Genomic DNA, 27,400 nt, shown 5'->3' with positions numbered 1-27,400 from the left:
AGGCTCACCCTCCTAGAAACTGTGTGAGCAACCATGCATGATTAATAAAACGTCGGTAGCGAAGCCATAGCTAGTCAAAAATGAAACAGTGCACCTTGATTGGTGACGGGCCTTTTTTGCGATTACCCGGTACTGTCATTGGACTAAAGGCCTTGCATGGGCGTTTGACTGCTACGAAATTGTGTTTCTAGCTTCACTTCGCGGTAGTCGCCATTGCATAAAGGGTATATGGAGCAGCCACCTGGATTATATGTAGTTTTGTTGTTGTTGCTGTTATTGTTGTTTTGATGCCCCATTTACATTCGCCTACATCCACTTCGACGTTTTCTCCCAGCATGAAGTGCCCATAAACGGCACTCGAAAAGAAAAAAGAAACAGCACGAAATGAGCTTCGAAACGCGTTCATTGCTTAGCATACTTTGGCGTACATTCCTAATGCACATACGCCAAGCCGGCGGGACCCCGACAGATAGCGTCTACTCGCTCGCTCGAAAACCAGTTCCTACACCTCCCATATTCTTCCACCGCGGTCGCCGTGGATCCCTACTCCTATTCTTCCGCAGTTTTATACATAGCTTGTACGCTTGTCCTTAAGTATGCACAGATTTTCACTTCGTAGTATCCCACAGAGACGGTCATGCTAGCGTAACACTTACCAAGCAGCTTTCTGACTGCGCCACTCGCAATGTCGTAGTCCGTCAAGAAGAAGAAACAGCTGCCGTAGGCCCCGACCAGGTTGACCGCACACAGCACGCCCTTGAGTACTGACTCTCTGACCGGTCCACATCGCGTCGTCTGCGATTTAAACAGTTATTTTATGATTACGGTGCCACGTCATAGGGAAATAAATTGAAGCAGACTTTGTTAAAATTATGCTACTGCGCGGCTGCTTTGTTGGTCGTAACTTCCGACAGCCACAGCTGACGTCATGATGGACGTCCACTGGAGATAGCCTATACGCTTAATCTAGTTCTACGTAAGTTCCACTAAATATGTGTCTATGTGGAATAAGATAACAAGCACCTGATAAACTCTCGCAGCGTACAATTTAGTTCGGGGAGACTACCACGCATTTCCGTGATGATTGCTTATCGAAATGCCTTCGTTGTAGCCACGAGTCGGGTCCGTTGCACTGTCTTCAGCCGTAGAAAATCATAACCGCTGCCACAAACGAATTTCAGAAGGCGAACCCCAATTTATCTTGTGTGACAGAGGCTATCAAAAAATGTTTTTATTTAACAGCCTCGCTATTTTCGTTGCCCACGAATTCTCACGTTTTACGAACGAACAACGTTCAAGGCGAGATTCTCTTAATTATTGTTACTGTTATTGCAGGTGAAGAATGTGTAAAAAAAAAAAAAACTTACCGTGGATGCCAGTGAGAGAGCATGGCGGACATGTGCCATCTTTTGGAATTGCAGCCCTATTTTAAATAAAGCTGTTACTTTCAAAAACAGCTGAATTTAAAAAAAAAACATTTGTCTGCGAATAAACCACACACTTGAAGAAGAAAGAAGGCTTGTCCTCCGCACCAATTTGTCAAGGCTAAAGACCCTGTTCACCGATAAAGGTCTTGCGACAATGACATTGCACATAACAACTGCTGTTGGATCTGGAGGACAATCCCAATTGCTGTCCTCCAGATTTTGGACCTTGCCGTTGGGTCCAGGAGTTGGCCGAGGTTGGGGAGGTCTTTAAGATGAAAACTGGAGGTTTACTTACATTATTTACAGTGAGAGTACAAAGAAATTAGCAGTCATAAAGTCATTACGGGCCGGCAGCAACTCGGACGCTGCGGCCCGTGGCCAGAAACTCGAAAGAGATGAATGAAGGAATGCTCTCTTGCTGCTCCCGGTCTCTGAATTTTAAGCCCTTCGGTGTCTCGAAGTCACGTCACGTTCGGCCAATCGGCGAGCCCGCTCAGGTGACGCCATTTTCGGCCAATGGTAGGCGCCCGTGCGATTGTGTCACACCCGGCGTCGAGGGTCGCTCCTTGGGCCCCAATTGTCCGAGTGCTTACTTCTCTCTGCGGTATTGCCTTGCTGGCTTGCAAGCGCCGTCACAATAGGCGGAAGGGGGTGACGTTTCAGTGCTGCAAAGCAGCTTTGCTCGGGACCTGCGTTACATGGAACCGTGCCAAGCTCCCGCTACACTTTCGGGAAGAGTCAAGCAGTGAATAGCTCCACCTGCGGCGCACGAGGTGGGGGACGCCAACTCGTTTGCACGTGCCGCGCCTCGGGAACGGGGTAGAAGTGCTTCTGCGCTCCTTAATTAGCTGTGGCGCGATTCGATGTGGTCTGGTGAACTCGAAGGAGGCTCAGGAAAAGGTCCCGTATCTAACACTGCAAAATGCCCCAAGAGCACTTCTGCGATTCCTGAAGGCAACCAGACAGGACGACTGTGGCACTTCGGGGAGAATTCGATCACGACTCCCGTGCGCATCAACGCTTGGCAAGCTGCGATAGCAATTACATGGACACTGTGGGCGGCTTTACGCCATCGCAGTACATATTTTGTTCGGCATATATTTCAGTTTCCGTAGGCTATATGTTTCTCTCTCTGTCTTTGCGCTTTACTTCTTTTGTTTTCTTTTGGATATAGTTTGTTGATCTTCGATCAGGCTCCAATTTCAGATGTGACAGCTAAACCATCTTTCTTTCTTTCACCCTTTTTAAGCAATTCGTTAGGCAGCGATCCACGTGAGCGAGTCTGACCAGAGAGAAAGAGACATAGAGAGAGAGAGAAAAAAAACTGATAGGCAAGCAGCGACGTTACCCAAAAGTAGTTCTGCTCGGGAACCCGGAACGTGGGAAGCGGATACGGGGTTAAAAAGTTTTTAGACAGATTTTGTGCCCGTTACGCTGAGACCAATGTGTGCGCACCATGGTGTAGTATGCACAGAGCTACTTATCAGGAACGCGAATCTGCGACCGTTCGGCGCCACTGTCAGCAGGCAGCGGGAAACCAAAATGCTTCCCTGGCTTCGGCACAGCCCATTGAGTGGAGCGTGACAGTGCGTTCGCTTGGCTTCGTCACTTTCGCAGTCAAACTCACTGCGATTCTCTTTAAGACGCTGCGATGCTTTCAGGACCGTCAACGCGCAGGCCCAGCCTGCGCGTCGATGCGATGACAGCACGACGGCGCCAACGGCGACGGCGCAAATGCGCCTCCTGTGTCCGCATATTTGCTAATCACGATAAAAAGATAAAGATGTCATACGGGGACGGAAAGGGACGAGGAGATGAACACAGAGTAATCCGCGCACACTATTTAGCGGCAGCAGGCAGCGCTCTTAAAGTCTATCGTGAAAGTCCTTAGGCCTCAGGAAATTTAGTAACGCGAATATAGAATTCTGCGCGAAGTTCCTTTGGCAGCCCTGGCCAAGAATTTTTCGTTTTTGTTCTGATCATGGAAAGTTGTCCAGACTATCAATCACTGTGAACATCACTTGCCTGTGGGCATCTATTACGTGGACAGATGCACTGATAATGCATGAAAAGAAAATTTGTCTGTGCGAGTGAAACTATAGACGGCCTACGTTGTCGAGATACAGATAACGTACGCGAACGGACTAAGGTTAAACAACCTCGGTTGACGACATCGGGATCCGGTTGCAATGCCCCGGAAGCGGCGAAGAAGTTTTAGGCGCAACGCGTAGCCGAATAAAAATAACCAGGAGCAACACAACGAAGCCGTCGACGTAGAACGACACCTACGAGCCAGGACCGCACGGGAGCCGTGGCGGCGATCCCGGCGCAAAGCATCTCCGCCATGACCAGCAGGTAGTTGGTCGTCGTCCAGAGGAACATGTGCGGCTGCACCGTGTGCCAGAGCAGCACGAAGGTGAAGCTGGCGCTGGTGCCCAGAAAACGCCACCACGCTGTCCAGCGGCCCGCGATCACCGCTTTGTAGAGGTACCTGTGCAGCAGAGGGGCCGGGCAGACAGACTTCAAATCAAATAAATGTGTATTCCAAGGTCAGAAATCAGGATATTTAGGTCCTTGGTAAAGCGTTATTTAGATACAACGCGCATGTGAAAGGAAGCTTTGGTGAAGCGGTTACATAAATGCCATACAACTAACCGCGATGCGTAGAATTGTGTTTTATTTTATTCTCACTTGCCCGACTGACCGACGTAAGTCCATTTAAACCTGCAGTTGAATGTTATTCGTACTATTAGCAGCCGCATTAATTTGTTCTTCAGTATGCATGTTGTTCCCCGCTCCTTTATGTAACGCGTTTGGGCCTTGAAGGTAGTGAAATAAATAAAAAGGCAACTATTCCGCGCGTAATTTCATGAAATGGTTAGGTTTGTGCGCCGCAGTGATTACAACTTTTACATCCCCTGCGTAACATTACTGTATGTACACATAGCGGAGACTAGCGGAAAGCAAACGCTATAGTTTCGTTTTCGAAGTCCGCCACGCCACCCTGGCAGCGGCGGGCTGTTTAAACAAAGTGTAAAAGATCAAATCATGTCAACTAAAATGTGTCACTTGTGTTTGTTGTTGCAGCATTTTTATAACTAAAACAATTGTAAAATAAAACAGCTTTTATTGTGGCAACGTGAAGCGAAAGCACTTTTGCTTTCCCTAACCTCAGTTTGAAAGTCCATGGGTCATTTTTCGGGGAATACATTGATCTACAGAAACGAGATGGCGCTACCAGCGGCGCGCCGCATGTTCCCTCAGGCGCAAGCGTGCAAAAGCTAAAGAATGCGAAACCATGCTTTACAGCTTTTACCTTGCGACTGTGTGATCGGCTGTCGGAAATGCAACTGGGTGATCGCTAACGCACAGTGCTTCATGCAAACTGCAATATGTGAAACGGACGAGGGAAGATCTGTGCAGAACCTGTCTCCAAGACTAGTTGATGACACGTAGAAGAACGGAATGTGTCTGTGTGACCAAGTCTGCGGACTGCTGCTGTACAAGGACTGCCTGTGTTGCCGGCCCTTCGCAATGCGCGGCATTCCTCGAGGATAACATATTCGCTCACCCGCCAACGTTGTAGTATCATCATCATCATCAGCCTGGTTACGCCCTCTGCAGGGCATAGGCCTCTCCCATACTTCTCTTAAATACCCTGGTCATGTACTAATTGTGGCCATGTTGTCCCTGCAAACTTCTTAATCTCATCCGCCCACCTAACATTCTGCCGCCCCCTGCTACGCTGCCCTTCCCTTGGAATCCAGTCCGTAACCCTTAATTACCATCGGTTATCTTCCCTCCTCAGTACATGTCCTACCCATACCCATTTCTTTTTCTTGATTTCAACTAAGATGTCATTAACTCGCGTTTGTTCCCTCACCTAATCTGTTCTTTTCTTATCCCTTAACGTTACACCCATCATTCTTCTTTCCATAGCTCGTTGCGTCGTCCTCAATTTACGTAGAACCCTTTTCGTAAGCCTTCAGGTTTCTGCCCCGGATGTGAGTACTGGTAAGACACAGCTGTTACAGACTTTTCTCTTGAGGGATAATGGCAACCTGTTCATGATCTGAGAATACCTGCCAAACGCACCCCGACCCATCCTTATTCTTCTGATTATTTCAGTCTCATGATCCGGATCCGCCGTCACTACCTACCCTAAGTAGATGTATTCCCTTACTACTTCCAGTGCCTCGCTACCTATCACAAACTGCTGTTCTCTTCCCGAGACTGTTAAACATTACTTTAGTTTTCTGCAGATTAATTTTTAGACCCACCCTTCTGCTTTGCCTCTTCAGGTCAGTGAGCATGCATTGCAATTGGTCCCCTGAGTTACTAAGCAAGGCAATATCATCAACAAATCGCAAGTTCCTAAGGTATTCTCCATTAGCTCTTATCGCCAATTCTTCCCAATCCAGGTCTCTGAATACCTCCTGTAAACACGCTGTGAATAGCATTGAAGATATCGTATCTGCTTGCCTGACGCCTTTCTTTACTGAGATCTTGTTACTTGCTTTATGGAGGACTACGCTGGCTGTGAAGCCGCTATAGATATCTTTCAGTATTTTTACATACGACTCGTCTACACCCTGATTCCGTAATGCCTCCATGACTGCTGATGTTTTGGCTGAATCAAACGCTTTCTCGAAATCAATGAAAGTTATATCTAAGGGTTGGTTATATTCCGCACATTTCTCTATCACCTGATTGATAGTGTGAATATGGTCTATTTTTGAGTAGCTTTTGCGGAATCCTGCCTGGTCCTTTGGTTGACAGAAGTCTAAGGTGTTCCTGATTCTATTTGCCATTACCTTAGGAAATACTTTGTAGGCAACGGACAGTAACCTGAACAGTCTATATTTTTTCAAGTCATTGGCGCCCCCTTTCTTATGGATTAGGATTATGTTAGCATTCTTCCAAGATTCCGGTACACTCGAGGTCACGAGGCATAGCGTATACAGGGTGGTCAGTCTTTCTAGAACAATCTGCCTACCATCCTTCAACAAATCTGCTGTTACCTGATCATGCCCAGCTGCCTTCCCCCTTTGCATAACTCCCAAGGCTTTCTTTACTTCTTCCGGCGTTACTTGTGGGAGTTAAAATTCCTCTAGACTATTCTCTCTTCCATTATCGTCGTGGGTGCCACTGGTACTGTATAAATCTCTATAGAACTTCTCAGCCACTTAACCATCTCATCCACATTAGTAATGATATTGCCGGCTTTGTCTCTTAACGCATACATCTGATTCTTGCCAATTCCTAGTTTCTTCTTCACTGCTTTTAGGCTTCCTCCGTTTTTGAGAGCATGTTCAATTCCATCCTTATCATACTTCCTTATGTCAGCTGTCTTACGCTTGTTGATTAACTTGGAAAGTTCTGCCAGTTCTATTCTAGCTGTAGAGTGAGACGCTTTCATACAATGGCCTTTCTTGTTCAGATATTTCGTCTCCTGCGATAGCTTACTGGTATCCTGTCTAACGGAGATACCACCGGCTTCTATTGCACAGTCCTTAATGATGCCTATAAGGTTGTCGTTCATTTCTTCAACACTAAGGTCCTGTTCTTGAGTTAAAGCCGAATACCTGTTCTGTAGCTTGATCCAGAATTCCTCTATTTTTACTCTTACCGCTAACTCATTGATCGGCTTCTTTGTACCAGTTTCTTACGTTCCCTCCTCAAGTCTAGGCTAATTCGAGTTCTTACCATCCTATGGTCACTGCAGCGCACCTTGCCGAGAACGTCCACATCTTGTATGATGCCAGGGTTAGCGCAGAGTATAAAGTCTATTTCATTTCTAGTCTCGCCATTCGGGCTCCTCCACGTCCACTTTCGGCTATCCCGTTTGCGGAAGAAGGTATTCATTATCCGCACATTATTCTGTTTTGCAAACTCTACTAATAACTCTCCCCTGCTATTCCTAGAGCCTATGCCATATTCCCCCACTGACTTGTCTCCAGCCTGCTTCTTGCCTACCGTGGCATTGAAGTCGCCCATCAGTATAGTGTATTTTACGGTTTGACTTAACCCATCGCCGATTCCACGTCTTCATAGAAGCTTTCGGTTTCCTGGTCATCATGACTGGATGTAGGGGCGTAGACCTGCAGGACCTTCAATTTGTACCTCTTATTAATTTTCACAACAAGACCGGCCACCTTCTCGTTAATACTATAGAACGTTGTATCGCCAACCTCCAAAGAAAGAACTTCAATTCCATAGCGTCGGCAAGATGAGTGCCGCTGGTTACATATATAGTGACAAAAGAGTAAAGTCGTTTCCTGGCATAGTAAGTTCCCTGGACGTTATCTTGACACATCCACTTCATCACAGGCTCAAGCTTACGCCCACTTTTTAGCTCACTAATCAAGGATAGATGAATGGAATGGAATGGAAAATGAAAGGAAGATGAATGGAAGTTGCTGCTTCAGAGTGAGTGGCAAATGAAAAAATGAAGAACAAAAGACACTATATTGCTGATTTAATTTACAAGCGAAATGTTTGGGTAGCTTGAAATACATTTCGAGCCCCGCTTATAGTAATAGCACCGTATATGAGCGAAGAAATGTAATGAGCGCAGAAGGCGTTTACATGTCCTCTAAAGCTGCGGCCAACGCTTCGTTCGTGTCACCCACCGAGTCACGTGAGCCTACGATTTGCGTCGAATCAGAGGTTTGCTGAACCACGCCGGGGGCGTCATGTACATTCAATGTGAACATGGAGTCAATGGAGGCAGCTGGGGCAACTAATGGACGCGTCGCCACGTGATCAAGCATGGCGGTGTCCATGGCTGTCGTCGTGAAAAGGTTCTATACCGATTTCGTCTGAGACAGCAGCAGCTGACAGCTGCTCAGCTCAACTGGCTGAGACGATCATGCGTGCTGAAAGTATTGGTGACTTGTGTGCGTCGTACTTCGCCGTGGCGACATTTTACGCTTTCACTGGAAGACCGACCATGGGCTACTTCGTAACCGCCTGAATTTTCGGGGTGTCAAGTAACGGCTGAGCCAGACGCTCCAATCTAACGACGAGATAGGTACGTCGGAGCTCTCTCAATCTCCGAAATTACCGTAGCTTTTGAAAACGAATATCACTGTCTCAGCTTTTGTTCTTCAATTCTTTTCATTCCATTCCATTCTGAATATTCTTTCCCTAGGAGTCTCCTCTCCTGGAGACCACAGGGATGTTTGCTCAGCCGTGGAGAAATCTATAGTTGTTTCAGAGCGGTTTTCTTAAGTTCATCGCATGCTACTATTTCTTCATTTTTTCCCGACAATTTAACCAGCTTCAGCATTAGCAGCCATTTTTCTAATACTATCCAAATCTTGGCCAATCGGGCGCAGTGGGTATGCGCCACCACCAGAGGGCAAACCAAACAAAACCAAACCAAACCATACCAAACCAAACCGAACCAAACAACACGAAACACGAGATACACCTTTCTTTTATACAAAACATGAACACACGAGAAGTCGAAGGTCCCTATAGCTACAGAAGGAGGTCAAAGACTATAGTATATCTACAAACAAGACAGTCAAAACTGCATTGTTCAACAATAATTTGGTAATAAAAAAAGAAAGACTTACTTGACTATCCACCTGTACAGTGCAATATCGAAATGCCTGTGCAAAGAAAACAAGCAACCAGTGTGATTTAGAAAGAACAGAAAAACAAACAAACAAAAGAAATGTCTAAAGGAGTAAGAACGACAGAAAGCTGAGCTGGTTGGTAAGGATTCATTATGCAAAAAAGAGGTGAGGCGTGCAGACAGGACACAAGAGTAGAGAAGTGGTTAATTACCTTGTGGAGCATAAACTTAGACCAGTAATATCTGACAAGCAAGGTCATTTCATAATTATGCCAGATGACATGTTTTCAGAAAAAGCGATTTCAGCCATAGAAAAGAATTTACAGCCAGTAAAACTCAAGCCTTCGGCAGTTAAGCAACGTGCGGTTGACCTCCTGTCAAGACGTACATAATCTTGATAGGGTTGTCTCTAATGCCAAGAAAGCAAAATCCCTTACCTTAGAGCTGTTTTTTTTTTCGGCGAAGACCCATAAGCAACAAATTCCTTTTCGTGCTATAGTGTCAGAGAAAGGGACGTGGCAGGGCTGTGTCGCTAGTTACCTACAGAACTGCTTACCTTCATTACTTTTTTCAGACCTCTTTTGCTTGCCTAATTCTCAGGCACTAGTTCAGTATTTGATAGAGGAAAATCCTGGTGATTGTACAGCTTTTACTATGGATATCGACCTGTATTATTCCTTGCCGCATGACGGGTTGCTAAATTCCGTACATGAGTGCATCAAAGAACAAGTGCAAGAGTCGGCTTTTACTGACAGACGCGGTGTTTCCACTGGAGCTTTTCTAGAAATTCTTTCAATGTACTTGAAGTCGACGCTGATTGGGTGGAGAGATGGCGTTTCTTGTGCAGAAATCAGGCATTTGTCTTGGCTCAAAGGTTGCCCTTATTCTTAGCAATATTTACCTGAGTAAGGTTGACAGCTGCTTAGAGAAAGCTTTAGGTGATAGCGTTATCAAGGTATTTCGTTACGTTGGTGATTACCTGATTTTCTGCGATAAGGAAGAATTCGATTCCGCTGCTACCTCAGTAAGTGAGCAATTTAAACTTTACGGAGGAGGATTAAAGTTTACCAAGGAATTCCCTCGGCGACGGCGTCCGTGTTGTCCACTTCTCTACTCTTGTGTCCTGTCTGCACGCCTGACCTCTTTTTTCCATAAAGGAGTAAGTTACCGAATCTCATATATATATATATATGTAAATTAAATTATGGGGTTTTACGTGCCAAAACCACTTTCTGATTATGAGGCACGCCGTAGTGGAGGACTCCGGAAATTTCGACCACCTGGGGTTCTTTAACGTGCACCTAAACCTAAGCACACGGGTGTTTTAGGATTTCGCCCCCATCGAAATGCGGCCGCTGTGGCTGGGATTCGATCCCGCGACCTCGTGCTCAGCAGCCCAACACCATAGCCACTGAGCAACCACGGCGGGTTGTATATATATACACACACACACACACACAAACGTATATGAATACTGACCGCCAGATGTTCGCCGCTGTGTGGAGTCGCACGGAGCACCGGGGCCTGAGCTCGGGCCCCGCGTAGACGCCGTCGAGCCAGAAGAATAGCGACGGGACGCCGTACGCGAAGTTGTACTTGAGGTAGAACTGCAGGGCGCTCAGGTACACGATTCCCGCCAGCGTCCAGCCGGACTGTGCGTGGAACCAGCGCGGAGTCAGCGCGGCGCTGTGCACGTAGGACACCCGCAGCAACGCCTCCATGGCGCCGTAGCCCAGGGCCAGCCGGGCGCACCCCAGGAGGAAGTGCAGGAGGCGCTTGCTGTCCCACGCTGGTGGACGGTAGGGCTGCGCGACAGTGGCGTAGCTAGGTCGTCTGGCACCTGGGGCCCATAGGTCTTCTGTCACCCCCGCCCTCCGGTGTAGCCGGCGGAAAGAGGGGTGTCTTCAGACGTATATGACAACCCCCCCCCCCTGGCCCCTTGCACCCGGGGCCCCCGCCCCCCCCGCCCCCCCCCCCCCCCCGGTTGCTACGCCACTGCTGCGCGACCAAACAAAAGCAGCTTCGGCGGTTATATATATATGCGCCACGTTGCATAGTGACGTGAAGAAACCACGGTCAGTGCCAAAACTGTCAGATCACGAATCTAGCTATTTTTTTTTTTTTCATTTATGTATAAGGCGAACTTGTGCCCTGAGAAAAATGGTGACAAGAAAAGCAACATTCAAAGCACGGCGATAGCCGGTGTTTCGCGGAGCGCTCATTTTTTAGCAGCTGCTACATAGGCCGGTGAGGAATTGTACGCGTGTCAATAGTTTGAGCTGCAGGGCTAACTCCGAACTGGAGAATTATGTTAGTCGTGGCGCTGCAAACGCGTTCTTCGGTTATACGCTCAATCGGTCTGCACCAAATAGCTCAGAAGCGGCCACTTTTCAAGCAAAGGGCGGCGACTCAAAATCGGCTGTGACCAGTGGAGGCGCGGGTGTCTCGCATACAACTGCAGTAGGGTATATTGACACGTGTACTTCTTTATCTTTATCGGACGACCACTTCTCACCCCCTAACAAATGTTATCGCACAGCGCAGGACGCGCCTGCATGCAAAATAAGTTTCTGGAATGTTATCGAAGGTTCCGTCCACTGTCTATCACGGCAACTTGTGTAATCTGATTGCATGTATGCGCGACGCGAATACTGTACAACTTTGTGGAAGACACGCGGGTCCCAGCGGTTACTATGGAACATTCGACGACTGATCTATAAAAGCCGACGCGCTTGACCCGCTGATCAGATTTTCGGCGATCGCCGACCATGTTCGCCGCTATCGTTGTGCTATAAGTGTAGCCTGTTTTTGTGGGCACAGGTTCGCCCAAGAAAAGTTAGTTTTGTCTTACACAGTAATGCTACTGTGTTCTTCAACGTCACCACCGCGTGACAATATATATTCAAACTGCACAGGCGATGGCAATCTGCTGCCTTGCGCAAGGTGGGAAGTTCGGGGACATGCCATCGCGAGAATGCGTATTGATGCTATTCAGAGAGAGGGAAATATACTGGCTTATGGCGTCCTCACTGCCCGGTCCTCTTTTAATCCCTGAAAAGTTGTTTCTTCCGAGCCTATAGAATTAAAGAGACAAACGTTATACATATATATGTATAAACATATATATGTATATGTATGACAGACAGACAGACAGACAGACAGACAGACAGACAGACAGACAGACAGACAGACAGACAGACAGACAGACAGACAGACAGACAGACAGACAGACAGACAGACAGACAGACAGACAGACAGACAGACAGACAGACAGACAGACAGACAGACAGACAGATAGACAGATAGATAGATAGATAGATAGATAGATAGATAGATAGATAGATAGATAGATAGATAGATAGATAGATAGATAGATAGATAGATAGATAGATGTCTTTGTCGCGAAGCCCGCGCGATTAGCGCGCACTAAATAAGCATCTCATACCCATGGCGGTGGCTTAGCGGCTATGATGTTGCGATGCTAAGCACGAGGTCGCGGGATCAACTCCCGATTTTTGCCTTTCGGTGGGGGCGAAATCCACAAAACACCCGTGTACCGTGCATTGAGGGCGCGTTAGAGATCCCCTGGTGGCCAAAATTAATCCGGAGTTCCCCCACTACGTCGTGCCTCATAATCAAATCGCGCTTTTGGCACGTAAAACCTTCATAATTCATTCGTAAACATCTCGTAGCCGTCGAACCAATTTCGAACGGGTAATGACTCAGGAGAGACAGCAGAAGTATGCGAACCTGCTCCTTGTCACGAAGTTCAATCACTGCACGACGTAGCGGCGTTTATTCTTTTTATTCTCTTACCCTTGATGGGTGCCGATATGCTGTTCCAATGGGACGCATTCAACTGACCCATTCACCAACCAACCTATTCATAAACTTTCTCTGTAGGAAAAAAGTACCTCCTCGAATATGTAAACATAAAAAATACCCCTTCCGATAAGTAAACATCGGGTCTTAAGATTACTTACGTAAATAAATAAATAAATAGTGATAAAATTTTTAGGCCATGGCACATATTCTGCTTTAGAAACGACAAGAGTCGTAGTGCAGGCCAGTACCTCCTTCATGAAGTCGTCGTAGTTGGTCAGCGGACCCAGAATGAGAGCCGGGAAGTAGAGCAAGTAGGCCAGAGCGTGCAGGACGTGCTTGCGGGCTTCGCTTGGCGCCCTCGACGTTCGGTCGATGAGGTCTGCGGCCACGCTGACGCAGCGGAGCACGTTCCAACCGGTGAAGAAGACGGACGCCTCGTGCGAACGCTTGCCACCAATCACGCACGGGGAGAACTGCGAACGCGATACGCGAAAAAAAAATTTAAAAAACATTAAGTAGTGAATTAGAGTTAAATACGAGAGAAACGTGGTTAACATTACGTCACGCCTTTTTGAGGTCTCGGATCGATAATTTACACCGAGTTCACCTAGTTGTAAAGTCTTGTTAAGAAGCTCACGCGACAAACGTCTTGCTTTTCTTCAAGGAGCTACGTGCAACTGGCGGTGGTCCGGAGCAGTGCACCGGATGTTGCGTCATATAGAGGGTACCCCACGTAACTTGAGCCTAACATTAGGAATATGCAAATGTCACATAGCTGCGCAGAACCAAGGTAATGTTGTTTGCCGTCGCTTGGATTTTCTTGCATTCCGCCTATAATTAGATAATTAGTCGTAATTATTTATCAAGTTCTCATGTATTTAATTATATGAAAAGTGCCAGTGAAAAAATTGTAGAGCAACATGAAAAACTCCCGATAGAATTTTCACTTAGTCTTACGCACTACATAAAAATGTTTTTCCGAGAGTGAAATTGTCCGCAAATACACGCAAAATTGTCGCGCGACTGGCCACTCGAGACACTTTCCGTGTATCCGCGGGCTTCTTTCACGCTCGGAAAAACACATTTATGTATCTTGTTTTATTTCCATCTTCCCGTGAGTAGCGTGGCTAAATAAAGCAAGGTACACGATTGTACTGCAATCTATTATAATACGAAAGTTATCTGGTGAGATAAGAGAGCAGCAGAAAAAGAAAAATCTATGGCGAAACCCACAAACAGCGAAACAATTTTCGTAAAGTTAGACCACTTGGCATTACTTTCCTACCTTTAATAGCACCAATTTGGAGAGGTTCATTCATTTCCATTTCCTTTTCCGTTGCTTAGGTTTTCTTTAGAAGAATTAACGAAAATACTCTAACCAAGAAAGAACATTACAACACTTCTTCGGAACTCTGCTCGGAAAGCAGGCATACCGACTCCATGAACTGCCTGTGAAAGGGCGCCTGATAGGAACCAAAATGATGTATCACATAGGGCATTTGCGTTTCACAGCCATTTAAGCAGGAAGTGCGCGACACACAGCTTCTTTCGTGCGGTTAAAAACGTACCACTGATAACCAGGGAATTTGCGACGCCAACTTGCTGCTGGTACGATGTATTCCCAAGTTGCGATCACCACTCCAAGTTTTCGGATATTTTTGCAAGCTTTCGCTGAAGCATGCGAATAACACTGATGTCGCGGAGCACCCGACAGAAACGATGTTTCGTTTTTCTTCTGTTTTTGCTTCTTTGAATGACTCGTGAACAGCTGCAGATTTATGTCCCACGCGGATCGAAGACTGCTGTAACGTGAATCAAACACTACGCTCCGTTTCCTGACCACGCGACGCCCGACAGTATAGCGGCGCCACCTATCCGCGATTGCTGCTACCGAAGCACCTGCCCTAATTCTGAAAAGAGAAAAGGAACTCCTCTTTTACTCCCTCCTGCCACTTGATTAAAACAGTGGCACCCTTTGGGGTCGAAATTTGTCCTACAGCGATAATCGTCATCTTCCTTTCCTTGCGTTTCCTTTCGTGAAAACTCGGCGCTCGCTGCTGTCCTGTCGAGAATGCTGCGGCACGCTGATAACGCGCAAGACGTTCGTGAGTTGGAAGTACCGGGCTTACAGCGTTGAAGAAAGGAAATGCGGTCAAGACAGGTGACGATTGTCGTTGTGGGAAAAGATAAGCACCAAAGGGGTGTAAATTTTTTTTGAGAGAGTAGTAAAAGGTACGGCTACACCTTCACAGGAGCTACAACCACTACCGTCACACCCATGTCAACGCTGCTTTGCCCATTAAAAGCTTTTTTCCCAACCAGTCTAGATCGAAGCGCATGCGGAAAAATAAGTGCCGCAATGCATTACATAATGTGTGCATCCACTCACCTCAAACCGAGGCACGAACGACAGCGTCGTGGTGGCCACTATCACCGAGCCGACCACGTACACCACGGATCGTCGACGAAGCCACACCGCGACGAATGACGCCGTCGCCATGATTCCGGTTCTGAGCCACACATCCGCCGGGAAACACCAAATCATGAACAGGAGTGAGTAGGCCACGTAGAAATGCTGCAGGAACTGCGATGTCATCGCACGGACAAAACGAGTAGGTATACATACTAAGCGCTTAAACAAACACTGCAGAGGAACGCACTTTACGCTGGTAAGAGAGAGAGAGAGAGAGAAAGAGAGAGAGAGAGAGGGTTTATGTAAGCTGATGATGTCAGCACCGTTATGTGCAGGGCTTGCTAATTCAAGTGACGTGTTTGAAGCTGACATGAAGAAAAAAGAAAATCAATAAAATTATATAAAAATATTGTGCAGAAGCTTTAGACGATGATTATCAACGTAAGCGATTAGACTGAAAGAACCGCCGAACGAACGAACGAGCGAGCAGGCGAGCTACAATATCCCTCCTTACCGCACATCCCCGCCACTCGGTTGCCTGAGGACACGCCCCCATTCCTTCGGTACTTTCCTCTTCGTGACAGCCGTGAAGAGCGAGCGTGTCCATATATAGCACTACCGGGTATGTCGGCTTCAACGCCGTCAGCGTTCGACGGTACGCTCACCTGCGGTGTATCTATTTTAGCGGGTGAGAATCCGCTATGCACTCTTGTCCGCCGCATTGTCCACGACGGACTGGCACAGCTATTGACTGGCACCATCCAGGCTACCAGATCCCATGGAGCAAGGCAGTCACCCACCTGGGGCCGCGCATTGACCATCGGCTGACCTGGCTGCTGGCTACCAACGCCCTGTGCGCCCAGACGCTTCTGGTCCACAAGGCGATCTCACAGCTCCTTGCCCGGGGACGGGGCTGTACCATCAGGCGGGCCCTGCAGCTCTTTGAAGCCGCAGCCACTTCACGGCTAGTGTATGCCCTCCCTCTTGTGGCGCTGCCCCCACACCGCCTGCGGAAACTGGAGCTAAAGCACCGGTCAACAATACGGCTCATTCTTGGTGTTCCCCGAACCTCACAATGGCCGCCACTCTTGCTGAGGCGGGTGCCTGGCCCCTGTCACTACTTTTCCTACTACAGGGGCTGCGACACATCGATCGCCTACACCATGACGCAGATGGTTATGCCCTCCTGACCCGCCTGCGCTCCCGGCCAGCATCACACATGGGACGGCTGTGTTGCCTGTATAAGGAAGTCTCAGTGGACACGCCTGCAAACGCTGTACAGCCTCGCCCACCACATCGACCACCAATCCTTATCCCGACGGAGCTGCCAGGTGTCTCGAAGAACCGTTCCCCAACATGTGCCCTACAGCAGACGGCAGACTGTCTCCTCCAAGAGAGACTTGGGGACCACCTTCACATCTTTATCGATGGATCCGTGATACCGGAGACGGGCTCATCCATAGCAGCCTGCGTTGTACGGGCCCTACAAAAGAGCAAGCTGTTCCGTCTCCCAGGACATGAAAGCTCTACTGCACAGAGCTAGCAGGACTTAACATTGCTGTGGACCTACTGGCAGAGGAGCTACCAGCGACACCGGCAGCCATCTTCTGCGACTCCAAGGCGATGCTGCTCTGCCTGCAGAGCCCTGACAGGGCTAGCCTTGGGGATACTCGCAATCCTTGGGCTAGCCTTGGGGATGCTCGCACGCAGGATGCTCGCAATCCCTGCATTGGCTATCGGCACATGTGGGGATCCCGGGAAATGAAGAGGCGGACACTCTTGCAAAGAGTGCCCACCACTCAAGCGTCCCCCTTAGCCCTGCTGTAACGGCCGCAGACTTCTCGAGACACAGGTTGCGCCGGCACATCATCGCCTGCCACCTGGACAAACGGGTATCCCTGGGCCGGCCTCCACGACCTCTTCCACAGCACGGCCTCCCACGAAGGGATGCCTCGTTGCTGCTCCGACTGCGAGTTGGCTGCTACTGGACGGAAGCCCACCGGCACCGCCTTGGGAAAGCCACCTCGCCAGCCTGTGCCTCCTACGGTGAACCAGAGACTCTGGAGCACCTCCTGCTGGCCTGCCCTGCTCACCTGCAACACCGCGGCCGACTTTTGCAGGAGTTCCACCGCCTGGGGCTCCCTTGTTCACGACAGGAAGATATCCTCTTCCCCTGTCGTAATCAGCTACCAGCCTTCCTAAGTGTTGTCGAGTACCTCGAGCCGTCGGCGCTCTCGGCGAGACTATAGGAAACTTCTACAAAGACGGATAGCCTAACGGCCATCCCACCACCTCGGGCTTCCTGATCCGCCACTACTTCGTTTCTGCTGGTCTTCTGGGCCACCTCCTATACGGTCTATCACCAGCCTACTCCTCCGGTCGAACCCACTGGGCCCTCCCGGCAGGGCTGCTCTGATGCTGCTAGGACGACCCTTTACATTTCTCCCTCCTACCCTCTCTCTCATTTACTCCCACCTCCTCGAACCTGCTGGCGCGGAGCCGTGCTCCCGCATGGATTGCAGAAGACAGTGCTAGTCTTTCCTCCTTTCCCCACAAGAACCACTTCTCTCTCTCCGTTCATGTGCCCCCTCCCCTCTCACCCCTCTTCGCAATTCGGTTGCTCAAAACCACACGCCCTTAATCTTGGCGCATTTCTTTGCCCTCCATCCCGCCTAGCCCGACCTACCATCGTAACACCAACCTACCACGAAAACGGCCGCAAGATCCAAAGGCTATTCGTTTTAAAGTTCAGCGGCGATGTGCGATACATGCGAGAGAAATGCGTTAGCATTACGTTGCACTTCTTTGAGGTCGTGCATCCGTGATTTAAACCACCTTCAGCACGTTCCAAAGTGTTGTTCAGGAGCTCACTCGACACACATCTCGCCTGTTCGTGGAGCGAGGTGCAACTCACGGTGGTCCAGAGCAGAACAACGTCACTTGCCAACGCTCTTCTAATCTCTACCTCCGCCACGTGACCGGCTTCCTACACTTCACACGCACACACACGCAACCCCCCCCCCTCCCGCGCACACACACACTCACAATTTTTTTTCGATTTGACACTCCGGCTAACGCGTTAAATAAAGCGCTGCAGAACCAGCACAAGGGATGATATCTTTGTAAGTTACAACTGGCGCATTGCGACAAGAGGCGCGCTGCCGATTTCAAGGACGAACATGTTCCTCAGGAACGGAGGTGGAATTTCGCAAAGGAAGCTTTTGTTCGGCATTGATACGCGTTGAATTGCCAGGCATGACGTGCTCGACTTTGTGGAAACACGTGACAGCGCCACTGTGCCATGAGAGACGCGCATCGAAGAAATGTAAAAAAAATTTTCAACTTAGTGATTACTTGCCTTCGAATGCAATGCAACCACTGTAATGCTTTACTGGTAAGCAATCACTTGCCACTGCCACACGCCGCTGACTCAGTGGCTCATTTGGTAACGCAATTGTGCAATCTAGCAGGTTAGTTAAAATTACTCTTAGTGTTTAACATGGCACACCCAAAAGATAGTTTTATCCTCTCCGTAAACGTATTAGAGTTTGTGGAATACCGGGTGACTGGAGAGGTGTACGGCACCAACCACGCTAGTGGCGACATCTTGTGAAGCGGTCAATAACAAGAAAGCACTCAAAGCTAATACTGCGGTGGCTTTTCATATGTCCTCCTTTTGCTGGCTCAAAACATTGGTAACGACATAATACTTAATGTGCAGTCGTTTAGTGATTTTGCTTCGACGATAACTCTGACGCGTGACAAACAACTTGTAAACGCACTGTAGTTGGACGAAGCCTCACAAAGGGTTACTACCAGCTTTGCCACTGCCGTCTAAGGCTGCGGTTACCCGGTAATCCGTAAAAGGCAAGAAGTCTGCGGACAAGCTAAAACTCCCTGATAGGAATACAGCATTAACTGCGTGCGACGCAACTGAGGGCCGGTTCCTCTAGACGACAGTGGTAGTTCGCCCTGAACTTTACCGTACGCGTCATTATGTTGATTATTATGACTGGATGTACTTAATCATTACTTTATGCCTAAGAGTCTATGTGGCAAAATAAAGTGTACCTTTAAGCACAGAACTAAGTGTCGGCAATAAATAAATAAATAAATAAATAAATAAATAAATAAATGTTTTTTATTGCGCCAAGGAACACCTACGGAACCTTCGTGCTGGTGCACTGACAACGTAGTGTGTGAGACAAAATGTGCGGAGAAGGCAAATGTGGTAGACAACAATGTGAGATAAAGAAACAAAATATGCCACAGCAATTCCGAGAATTGTCTGCTAATGCGTAAGCATTCTCTGGCTCGGCTGTTGCTTCACTTTTGCTTTCTTGCCTTTCCTAGCTTGTGCATGTCAATCCATCGCTTTTCCGGTGCCAAAGCAAATGAAATTGATGTAGTTACGGTGTGAAGATGAGTTGCGAGGACGCTGCATAATCCCTTCAAAGTGACAGTACCTATAGAGCCGGAACGCCGTCACAACAGGCCGCCCCAAATATGTTTTCTTTTTTATATTATTTTCCACTTTTCCTTTCTTGTTACGACCTTGACGTGGCGACGTCGACATCACCAGCTCCGGTAACGCCACCAGTCATTTATTATCATTATTATACTGTTATCACAGCGCCACTCAGTTAATCGCATTTTTATGAGTAGCCTCACAGTAGGCTTCTCTGCAGACACACCCATAATGCGGGAAAGTAAGCTTTCAAGGTGATCTAACGAGAACTGTTTTTTCTCTGATCGAATTCATTTCTTTTTTTTTGTTCCCTTTGTTCCTTATGCCTTATAAAGCTACCAATTATCTTCACTTACACTAATATAAGGATTAAATGTCTTCACAAATTAAGCATTTTTGCGTAGGCACTAGGCATTACGCTTTTCGCGTGACAGACAGATATTGCTGGGATACTGGCCAAAGAACGCTTATCCGTTCAAAGGGAAACAGAAAACGAGGAGGCGGGCGTAACAGGGAGTTAATCATATAACATGAATGTCTACATTTATTTGAAACACAGGAAATAAACTCCCAATATGTCAAGAGTGGCAGAACACATATAACATGTTTTTGGAGTCGAGCCATAGCACAATAATGATTATGATGATGGTGATAATAATAATACTTCTAATTGAAATAATAAAAATAACATTGATATTAGTAATTATAATCAAAGTGATGGGCAGTGTCGTTGGGAGACACTGTTCTGCATACGTGTGCACCATTTTGTTACAGGCTTTCAATATTACCTGCACATACAACCAGCTCCTGAAACACTAAACAAAGAAAAAGGAAATAAGAGAGTTGCCGCAACAAAAGCCTATTGCAGTTATTGTCTTACCCGTGAGGCGAACGCTGCTACGAGCTGTCCGACGACAAGATGAGTCACAATCCAAAATTTCATCGACCAGAAAATTGCGACGATGGCGTCCCATTCGAAGTCACCGTAATCCTGAAAGCAGTGTGTAATATTCATTTAGGCGTTCTATGGTTTAACCTTGGAAAAGGTCAAATGTTGCTGAATATTACGTGAATTGCATCGCCCAGTATGCCTCGACCCGTGTGACGTGTATGCTCGTTATTAGCGACAACGGCAATAAAGTGAACATTTCTCTTTTGTACGGAGACATTCGCAGCGGCACTTTTCGTTACTGCCGATTACCGTGAAAATGATTATGCGCGGTGAAGAATCAATGGGAGGGCATGAAACATTTAGTGAGGTTGGCGTTTTTTTATTTCTCGCATAGGTCGCCATATATGAGGCCCCAATGTAGGAATAAAATTACATATAAGCATGGCGGGCACGGTTCATACAGGCACTTTCTGGACATGTGCGACGCTGGGAATTTACAGAGGACTGTCTGTCGAAAGGAAAAGAACAAAACATACAATTCACGCATAGCAATAGAATATGCTGATGTGAAAAAAAAATAATAAACGCAGGTAGCTATCATTGGGCTGCCCGTCTTTGCAATCTGTCATGATTCTTGCAACAACATCGATACAGAAGCGTATTCGGCAGTTCTGTTGCATTAAGGAAGCTGTGAAAGGGCAAACACAGGAAATTACTTCTAAAAGCCAACAAGCTGACATTACAAGCGAATGTTTCTTGCCGCAATTGAACACTCACAAAAGGAAGACACATAAAGACAACACGGGCGGCACTTCCAACTGATTTGTGTGATAACTAGGCCAACAAGCAGTTCTGTTGCTACAAGCGAATTACTGGTGAGAACTGGCTAATCATAACCTTTCTCTTAGTCGTCCGATTACGGGATGACTGTTCTGTTCAGAAGCTTTTTTATTATATTGAGAGTGTATTCGGAAGCTTCTCGTGGAAATTTGGTTGAGTAAATTTCGCTGTCACTTAAAGGGACACTAAAGCGAAACAATAAATCAGTTTAGACTAATGAATCATTGTTTCAGAACCCTGCAGACAGTCATTTAAAAAAATTGCCTCAATATTAGATGAGAAAATGAAGGTCCAAGTATCAGTATTTGAATTTCGCACGAAGCCCCAGCGCCGGTACGTCAGCGTGACATCAGCGATTCCAAAGTATGTTTTAGCATTTGGGCCGCGTTGGCTGAATAAACGTTCCCGAAACTTGCCATGTTGAATATGTGGTTCCTTTAGAACACAATGTAGTCAATCTGTACCACTATATATAATTAGTAGGCCCTAGAAGATGCCATCAAAATCGAAGACGTCACAGCCCCCACGTGCGGGACTAAAGTAGGCGTCGCCACCCGTATTTCGTTCTTGCGCTTTTTCTGGCTTACCAAAAATCTTATCGTTGTAAGAGTGGTGTTTTTGGTGTTGTAGAACGGTAATTTACTGATGCAGAAGGAATAATTTCTCCTTTTAGTGTCCCTTTAAGCATTAAAGGACATATAAAAGCATAATATTCGAAAAAAAGAAACAAGTCCAGTGTAATCGTACATATGCAAGCAGATATACGCCTACGTGCACAAACATTTGTAATCATTCAGTGTCAGAATCGGTTTTATTGTGATGATTAGAAAGATTACAGGATGTTAATATGCAGAAGGAAGTCCCGAAGTCAAAGAATGCAATGGGACTTCATTTAGAAACTAAATGTAATAAAGCACATATTACAGCAGTTTCAACAAATCGTTGAGAACGAAGAATTGCCAGTTCCAGTAAGAATAACATAATTGAAGAAATAAATATCCATAAATAGGAGGCATATAAGAACACTGCAGGATGATCTCGTTGGACACTAATAAATTAACAGCATAAATGACATGACGTACAAAACATAATTGGCGAACTCGAATACATATGCATGACGAGGACATCAAACAGCAATCTAATGGTATGACAATGAAAATTAAATGAACGGACACTGAAACAACGGTTATGAGTACGAACTAAGCATCAGTATTAGAAAAAGTATATTCTGTTATTTGCTTCTTGAATTCGTGAATTTTCAGTGTTTTTCTATCTAATAGTACCGGGCTCCAGAATGCGACGCCTGAAAAATGGAGGCTCTGCTTGCCATAATTAGAATGTATTTTAGGTAAAAATAAGTTCCTACTTATTGCAAACCTGGCAATATGGGTATTTATAGAGGAGATTGTGGTATCAAGCTATCGCGCCATGTGTTATTGGTTTGTCGAAACAAGAAGGTGCCCAGGTTATATTTATCAAGTTTTGTGACTGAAAGAATAATTACTTCGTAAAGGATATGCAGCGTTGTGGTTGTGCGGGCTAACTGTAATTATCCTAATAGCCTGATTCTATTGGATTTGCGATGATTTTTAAGGAGTTACGCAAGTGTTTGCCTAACAATTAACGCAGTAGTGAATGTGGGAATGAATAAATGAAAAGTATAAGGATAGTATTATTTGATGGTTAAATGTGTTTTATGTTTTGAGAAGCATCCTGATCCCGTAGGTAATGTACTGTTCTACTTTAGATATTTGTTTAATAATTTTAAGATTTCTGTCTGCTTCTACACTAAGATAATTGCAGGAAAAACATACAGGGATACTACTGGCGCCAAGAAAAATAGGAGGAATGGAGTTACGCGTTCGTTGGTGGGAAGTCAACAGAACGAACTTTGTTTTTCACATGTTTATCTGTAGCTGCTTAGTATGGCACCATCCAGCAGGCTATATAATCACCATTAAGGTTAAATATTAGAGTTGTAAAACGTTTATCAGAGTGAATGATGCCAATATCGTCTGCATAAACTATACCTTTTGAAGAAGAAAGGCAATTAGGCAGATACTAAAAATAAAAGCGGACCCAAATGGAAACCTCGGGCACGCCAGTATTAGTGATAGTGAACATGGTTTTAGAATGAGCTCCTGAAATATTTAATAACTGGATTCTGTCTGTTAAGTAATTTTGTAGTGACAGGTGTGCTGGGCCAACCGAGGTGCCTGATTTTTATTGGTCATATTATAAGCCAACAAACGCTGACACCAAAGACAACATAGGGGAAACTACTTGGGCTTAATAAATGAAATAAAGAAACGATAAATTAATGGAAATGAAAGTGGATCAAAAAACAACTTGGCGCAGGTGGGGAACGATCCCACAAGCTTCGCATATCGCGTGCGATGCTTTACCACTTGAGCTACCGCGACACCGTTTCCCCGTCCACTTTCTTGGGTATTTATGTTTTCCTAGTAGAACCCTGGGAGTGTTAGCCAGCGCCACCACTCACAGTCCTTGGCGGCGGACGTGGAACATCTTTTGTGCCGCAGGCGCCACGAGAACGTGACCTTTTTGGGTGACATAAACCGGTCAATAAACCCACACATGCTACCTGAAGGCATCAATGTTGCCGGATTCGAGACCCTCGTTATGTATAACGAAAAGAAAAGATTTAAATGAGGGGCCCGATTTTCATTAATCATATCATAAGAAGCCAACAAACAAAGACACCAAGGATATAAATAATGGAAATCGAGCTCTTCCCTGCGTAAGAGGTCGCGTTGCCTTTGCATCGGCGTCTTTGTATCGGCGGTGAAAATCCTACTGCTGCCAACCGCCAACCACCTTCCACGGAAACTGGCGAAAGAGCCGATTCGTTATAAGATGTCCACACAGTAAATGAGCTACCTTGCGCTCACAAACTGTCAACGCCATCGCAACAAGAATGACATAGGTAATGTACGTAAAATATGATGAACAATAAAGTGCCCACTACGATTACTGGGGCTCACCAGAAGTGAATGTGAATGGTGTTGTAAGGCAAAACAGATGCGTCGGTATAGCTTTTCTAAGAAGTCGAGTTGGGCTTTTATGCACACTAAAAGCTGACAGACCCAACCAAGCGTCTTTATTTAGTAAGCGACTGCGCAGGATTCACTGTAGCAATGACGGCGAAACTAAAAGCAAATCGCTTTTCGTATTTACCCGACAGTTACGCTGTCGGGTGTATACGAGAACGCTGGCGCTGCTAGCAAATAGTGCAACCATGCCGAGCCTTTATGAAGACATAAATGACCTTACCCTTTGCTTGCATTCGTAGGCCCTGCACAATCCTCGGGCTTCTCTGTGGAGAGCAGAGACGATCTCGGCTGTAGACGAGAGAACGACACACACGGGCATGTTTTCGCGTGCACGTGACTTCCTGCTACCAGAGCTGAAATAAATGTATCGATCGACTGTTCACAAGCGATAGCGATAGCGATAGCGACTGTTCACAAGGCTCCGTTAAGAATCGTAGCACCGGGGACTGTCGCGGGCCTTGAGTTACGACACTCATGCTTGTCTCGTGGACTAACCGCGCACGTCGTCTCGTCGAGACGGGGATCCCATTTTGTTTTTTTGCATTAGCCGTCAAGTTCAAACAAGGTTACCTACCTTCATCGCCTCGCACGGGAAGTCATTCCGGGGCGGACAAATTCACAAGATATGCATCTTTCTTTTTTTTTCTCCCTTTTCCATCTGTCCACCTTCGACCAGAACATTTCTTCTCCTTCGTCCAATTCCCTGCAGAGTCTGCGCGTCTCGCGCAACCAAGGCACTTTCAGCCTTCCTTAACCCTTTCAGACGCTGTCTACACAACTGCGTATAGCACGATAGTTCAACAGCAGCATCGCTTATTAAAGTATTTAAAATGCATGGCGTACATATTGAAACACTTACGATTGGAAATGTGCAGCAATTTCGAATAACGTGCATAATGTTTTAGCAAAATCAGTGGGAACGTAGACGGGTTGGGCGTTTTCACTCGGTGTCAGTATGTTGTATACAGCAGGTACACTTCTTTCGTCGTGTAGCTATTAAGTGGCTGGATTAGGGCTTTAGAAGATTTTCGAAACACGAAATAGTTTATGTTCACATATTTGATGTTTCTGTAGGGAGTTTTCGTATGGCACCCTCATTCTGTAAATTTGACAAAACTCTCTAAACAACTGAAAATTCTTAATATTTTCTGCAGTGGTACACTTTCTATGATTCTGAAGATGCAAGAAATATGGTGAAAGCAACTTTTCACTCAGTGAGATACAGTGGCGTCTGAAAGGGTTAAAGAGACAGGTCCCAGCGAGATACCTTAGTGAGTTTCTATGTCGCTTCCCTGTGGCATGTTCTGTGCTTGTCATTTCAGTGCCCATAATAACACACACACACACACACACACACACACACACACACACACACACACACACACACACACACACACACACACACACACACACACACACACACACACACACACACACACACGCACGCACGCACGCACACACACACACACACACGCACACACACACGCACACGCACACGCACACACGCGCGCGCGAGCGCGCGTTCGGAAAACACGCAAGTTTTAAATGAGAATCATTCACTGCTTTCAAATGAAGCCGTCCTGTCACGGTGAATAGGCCGAAACTCAGATGTTTAGGAGAGTACATATCCCCTAACCCAACCTTCTCCACCACCCGCGCAGAAAAAACAAAAAGCGAGAAAGGACTTGCATTCACATGGAGAAGCTGCATAAGCGGAAACGTTAGGCCCTTGAAGAAGCCTGCGTTGTTCTTTTTCGCCAGCGTAATTTAGTTATATGTTAAACAGGCGTTACTTCAGATGGTGTTCGGGCCCACTGCATCCGAGAGAAAAAATAAACGTTACCTTTCTTTCGTACGACACTGTAGGCGGCGTAGAACAACAACAGAGGCCAGGTGGTCCAGTGGGCCACACGGAGGTAGCCATAACGTGAAATGCTGTCCACGACGGCACGTGACGTTCTGGCAAAGCTGTTACACGTCATCCTCCGGATTTTGAAGTCGTCCAAAAAGAGCTAAGACACCCGACCAATCGAACGCATGGGGAGATAAATATACAATCTCAAGAACACCTGCCGGCGTAATGCAATCTACATTTTGCGCACAACGCTTCCAGCGTTTTGTCATAGAAAATAAAAAGTACACCTTCTTGCGTATACTTAGTTTTTTGTTTTTTTTTCGTGAGCGAACACTGAACGCCTAATACATCCCACTCCGAAGCAGCCTGGTACGTTTTATGGGCAACGGCGTTTAATGCGGCAGCTGGTTTGAGGGAACGGCGAAGGAACAAAGGGACTCAGCACATCTCGCATAAAAGGAGCCTCTTCGCGCGCAGGCTTTCAAATCACAGCTGCGCTGCATGCGTGACTGTGGGCCTGTCTTCCCTGTCTCCGAGAACATCTACAGGACTCGAATATGGTTTGCCGGCCATGAACTTGGTTTCTGTGTGCTTTCTTGTAAGATCGAGTATGCTGATAACATGGTAACGACACTTACACGATCGCGTAATGCCAGAATACTCCTGGCCATCCTAACGCGAAGCCAGCTGTTAGTTTTGAAATTCTGAACTAACTTTGTTAATAGGGCTTCCCACTCTTGGTCGTAAAACTTCGTAAGAAGAAAAATTAATGCCATGAGAACATTGGAGCGATCCCAAACACATTGGTCGGCACCCTGCAGTGAGAGCTTCAGCGCAACTTCAAGGATCTCGCTTCTCCAGGATGCGTCGTTTGCCCTGCGACCATTAACCTTACCGTACAATGCACCGCTCCTTGCTTCCCGTTATTCACCCGTATTTATCCTTGTTGCTTTCCGCACCCCAGAGAAGTGGGAAGCTGTCCTTTGCACCGGCACCTCTTAAGTCGCCCGCGCATTGATCC

General features: G+C 46.7%; 1 protein-coding gene across 2 annotated transcripts in view; it reads right to left on the bottom strand.

Moving 5' to 3' along the window:
- The window catches only part of LOC126534796 (protein-cysteine N-palmitoyltransferase HHAT-like), a 31,632-nt gene extending 4,708 nt beyond the window's left edge, over positions 1-26,924 (bottom strand). The window contains exons 1-9 of one of the 2 annotated variants that reach the window (XM_050182032.3): positions 26,368-26,923; positions 24,745-24,812; positions 20,599-20,709; positions 15,227-15,421; positions 13,086-13,310; positions 10,492-10,817; positions 9,011-9,046; positions 3,717-3,918; positions 657-795 (exon numbers count right to left, since the gene is read on the bottom strand). In XM_050182032.3, coding sequence (XP_050037989.1) covers positions 657-795; positions 3,717-3,918; positions 9,011-9,046; positions 10,492-10,817; positions 13,086-13,310; positions 15,227-15,421; positions 20,599-20,709; positions 24,745-24,812; positions 26,368-26,506 — 1,441 coding nt within the window. In that variant the 5' untranslated portion in view covers positions 26,507-26,923. Of the gene's footprint in view, positions 1-656; positions 796-3,716; positions 3,919-9,010; positions 9,047-10,491; positions 10,818-13,085; positions 13,311-15,226; positions 15,422-20,598; positions 20,710-24,744; positions 24,813-26,367 lie in introns of both variants that reach the window. The other variant, XM_055072748.1, reaches the window with a different exon arrangement.
- Between the last annotated feature and the right edge of the window lie 476 nt (positions 26,925-27,400).

Source organism: Dermacentor andersoni, chromosome 7 (assembly GCF_023375885.2).
Source record: "Dermacentor andersoni chromosome 7, qqDerAnde1_hic_scaffold, whole genome shotgun sequence".
In the NCBI taxonomy this organism is placed as follows: Eukaryota; Metazoa; Arthropoda; class Arachnida; order Ixodida; family Ixodidae; genus Dermacentor; species Dermacentor andersoni.
Note: the sequence above shows the minus strand (reverse complement) of the source record. Positions and strands in the feature narration are given on the sequence as shown.